The following is a 2,921-nucleotide window of genomic DNA, read 5'->3' on the forward strand; positions in this document are numbered from 1 at the left end:
ATTTACTAGTATTGTTGTTCCCCTATACACCTATCTGTTGCTTGGCTGTCTTGTGTTTTTTTTAAAGAAACTATGATACAACAATTTTATGAAATTTTTCTGTTTATAGTTATCAATTTTTAAGGTTTGGGTTTTTTTAATGCTTTGAGATTTGAAAAGATTTCAAAGAATAATATGCAGTATATGAGAATTTGGGTTGAATACATTTTTTGTCTTGTTTTAATGTTCTACAAATTTAGAAGATATTAAGAGTTTACATATTGTGGGCATGGTTATATGCAATCATGTCAGGATTTGATCGTCTGTTGAAATTAATAACCAAATGTCTCTTTTTGTTTTCATGCTTTGTAAAGGGCTAAAGCCAGATTAGCTTGGACAGAAGAGCGAAAAGACAATGCTTTACTTTCACCTGAAACAAATAACACAGAGGTGTTTTTCTAAGACCTGTGTTAAAACGAGTCAGCATGTAGGGCTAATTCTTTCAAGACCATTTGCATTTGCAGAATTAAGGAAGTCATGGCATTCAACGCACACTCTTGTTGGAGACAAAAATATTATCCTGATGGGACCTCCTGGTGCTGGGAAAACAACAATAGGCAGAATAATAGGCCAGAAACTAGATTGTTGTGTCATCGATGTGGATGATGACATCCTTGAAAAAACCTGGAATATGAGTGTGTCTGAAAAATTACAGGATGTTGGTAATGAACAATTTTTAGAAGAGGAAGGAAAAGCTGTGTTAAACTTCTCTGCATCTGGAAGCGTGATTTCCCTCACTGGGTCCAATCCAATGCATGATGCTAGCATGTGGCATCTGAAGAAAAATGGAATAATTGTATATTTGGATGTACCTCTAATGGATATAATTCATCGCCTAAAATCAATGAAGATAGACAGAATCGTAGGGCAGAATTTTGGAACACCTATGAAAGATTTACTTACCCTAAGAAGACAGTACTATAAAAAGTGGTATGATACTCGTGTTTTCTGTGAAAGTGGAGCTTCTCCAGAAGAGGTAGCTGACAAAGTGCTCTGTGCAGTGAAAAGATACCAAGATGTGGACTCAGAAACATTCATCTCAACAAGACACATTTGGCCTAAAGACTGTAAACCAAAGAATTCATCAAAATTCTTTAGTGAAGCTGTGATTGAAGGGTTAGCTTCTGACGGTGGACTCTTTGTTCCTGAGAAGGAGTTTCCAAAATTAAGCTCTCGGGAGTGGAAAAGCCTAGTAAGAGCAACCTATATTGAAAGAGCACAGATACTACTGGAAAGGTGTATACATCCCGCTGACATACCTGCTGCTAGATTAGGAGAAATGATTGAAACTGCTTATGGGAAGAACTTCGCCTGCTCCAAAATTGCCCCTGTCAGGCACCTGTCAGGCAACCAGTTCATCCTGGAGTTGTTTCATGGACCAACGGGATCTTTTAAAGATCTGTCCTTACAGCTTATGCCTCATCTCTTTGCATACTGCATTCCACCAGATTGCAATTATATGGTACTTGTAGCTACTTCAGGAGACACAGGGAGTGCAGTCTTAAATGGATTTAGTCGTCTTAATAACAATGACAAGAAAAGAATAGCTGTGGCCACATTTTTTCCTGAGAATGGAGTAAGTGATTTTCAAAAGGCACAAATAATTGGCAGTCAGAAAGACAATGGATGGGCAGTGGGTGTCAAATCCGATTTTGATTTTTGTCAGACTGCTGTAAAAAGAATTTTTAAAGATTCTGATTTTACTGGCTTTCTTATTATTGAATATGGAACAATCTTAAGTTCAGCTAATTCTATAAACTGGGGCCGACTGCTTCCCCAGGTAATTTATCATGCTTCTGCCTATCTTGATCTTGTTAACCAAGGATTTATTTCATTTGGAAGCCCAGTAGATGTCTGTATTCCCACAGGAAACTTTGGTAACATATTAGCAGCGGTATATGCCAAAATGATGGGAATCCCTATCCGAAAGTTTATCTGTGCTTCTAATCAGAACCATGTTTTGACTGATTTTATAAAAACAGGACATTATGATTTAAGGGAAAGGAAACTAGCACAAACATTTTCACCAGCAATAGATATTCTCAAATCTTCAAACCTGGAGCGACACTTACACTTGATGGCAAACAAAGATGGACAATTAATGACAAAGTTATTTAGTCAATTAGAAGATCAGAATCACTTCCAGATAGAGAAGATTCTCATTGAGAAGCTTCAGCAGGATTTTGTAGCTGACTGGTGCTCTGAGGACGACTGCTTAGCAGCTATTAACTCCACCTATAATGCCTCAGGGTACATCTTAGACCCACACACTGCTGTTGCAAAAGTGGTTGCAGATAGGATGCAAGACAAAACTTGTCCAGTGATTGTCTCATCTACAGCTCATTACTCAAAGTTTGCACCTGCTATCATGCAGGCTTTAAAGATTAAAGAGATCAACCAAACGTCATCAAGTCAGCTTTATTTACTGAGTTCCTACAATGCATTACCTCCACCACATGGGGCTTTATTAGAGAGAACAAAACAGCAAGAGAAAATGGACTACCAGGTCTGTACAGCTGATATGAATGTCCTGAAGAGTCATGTGGAAAGACTAATACAGAATCAGTTCATATGAGAGTTTCTGAGTAAAATATTTCTTTTTCTTCCCCTGATGATATGCATGCAATAATAAATATCTCAAAAGTTGATTTGGAGTACAATAACACTTTGTTTTCTTAAGTAAATATATATGACATACGTATTATTTTGGATTCCAATAGTATAATCTGTAGGGTTGAACATTGTACCTATATATGTTTGTTGGAATCAAAATCTAGAATTGACAAAATGTAGCCTAGTGCACAGACTCTCGTGCTATTTTGCTTGGCTTGGTTTTGCAGTTGTGTGAGAGATATACATTTCCTTTCCCTCACCCTTACTTT

The 2,921-nt window shown here is 37.2% G+C and overlaps 1 protein-coding gene across 1 annotated transcript; it reads left to right on the top strand.

The window, feature by feature from the left end:
- The first annotated feature begins 394 nt into the window (after window positions 1-394).
- Window positions 395-2,691, top strand: THNSL1 (threonine synthase-like 1 (S. cerevisiae)). The gene has a single exon (XM_006871654.1). The coding sequence runs from the start codon at window positions 395-397 to the stop codon at window positions 2,612-2,614; it is 2,220 nt and encodes a 739-aa protein (XP_006871716.1). The 3' UTR covers window positions 2,615-2,691.
- Window positions 2,692-2,921: the final 230 nt, after the last annotated feature.

This window comes from Chrysochloris asiatica, unplaced genomic scaffold, assembly GCF_000296735.1.
Source record: "Chrysochloris asiatica unplaced genomic scaffold, ChrAsi1.0 scaffold00172, whole genome shotgun sequence".
NCBI classification, from domain to species: domain Eukaryota; kingdom Metazoa; phylum Chordata; class Mammalia; order Afrosoricida; family Chrysochloridae; genus Chrysochloris; species Chrysochloris asiatica.

Bases quoted from the DNA above. Each gene is read 5' to 3' on its own strand.
- THNSL1 (XM_006871654.1), top strand. From the start codon at position 395: ATGCTTTACTTTCACCTGAAACAAATAACACAGAGGTGTTTTTCTAAG.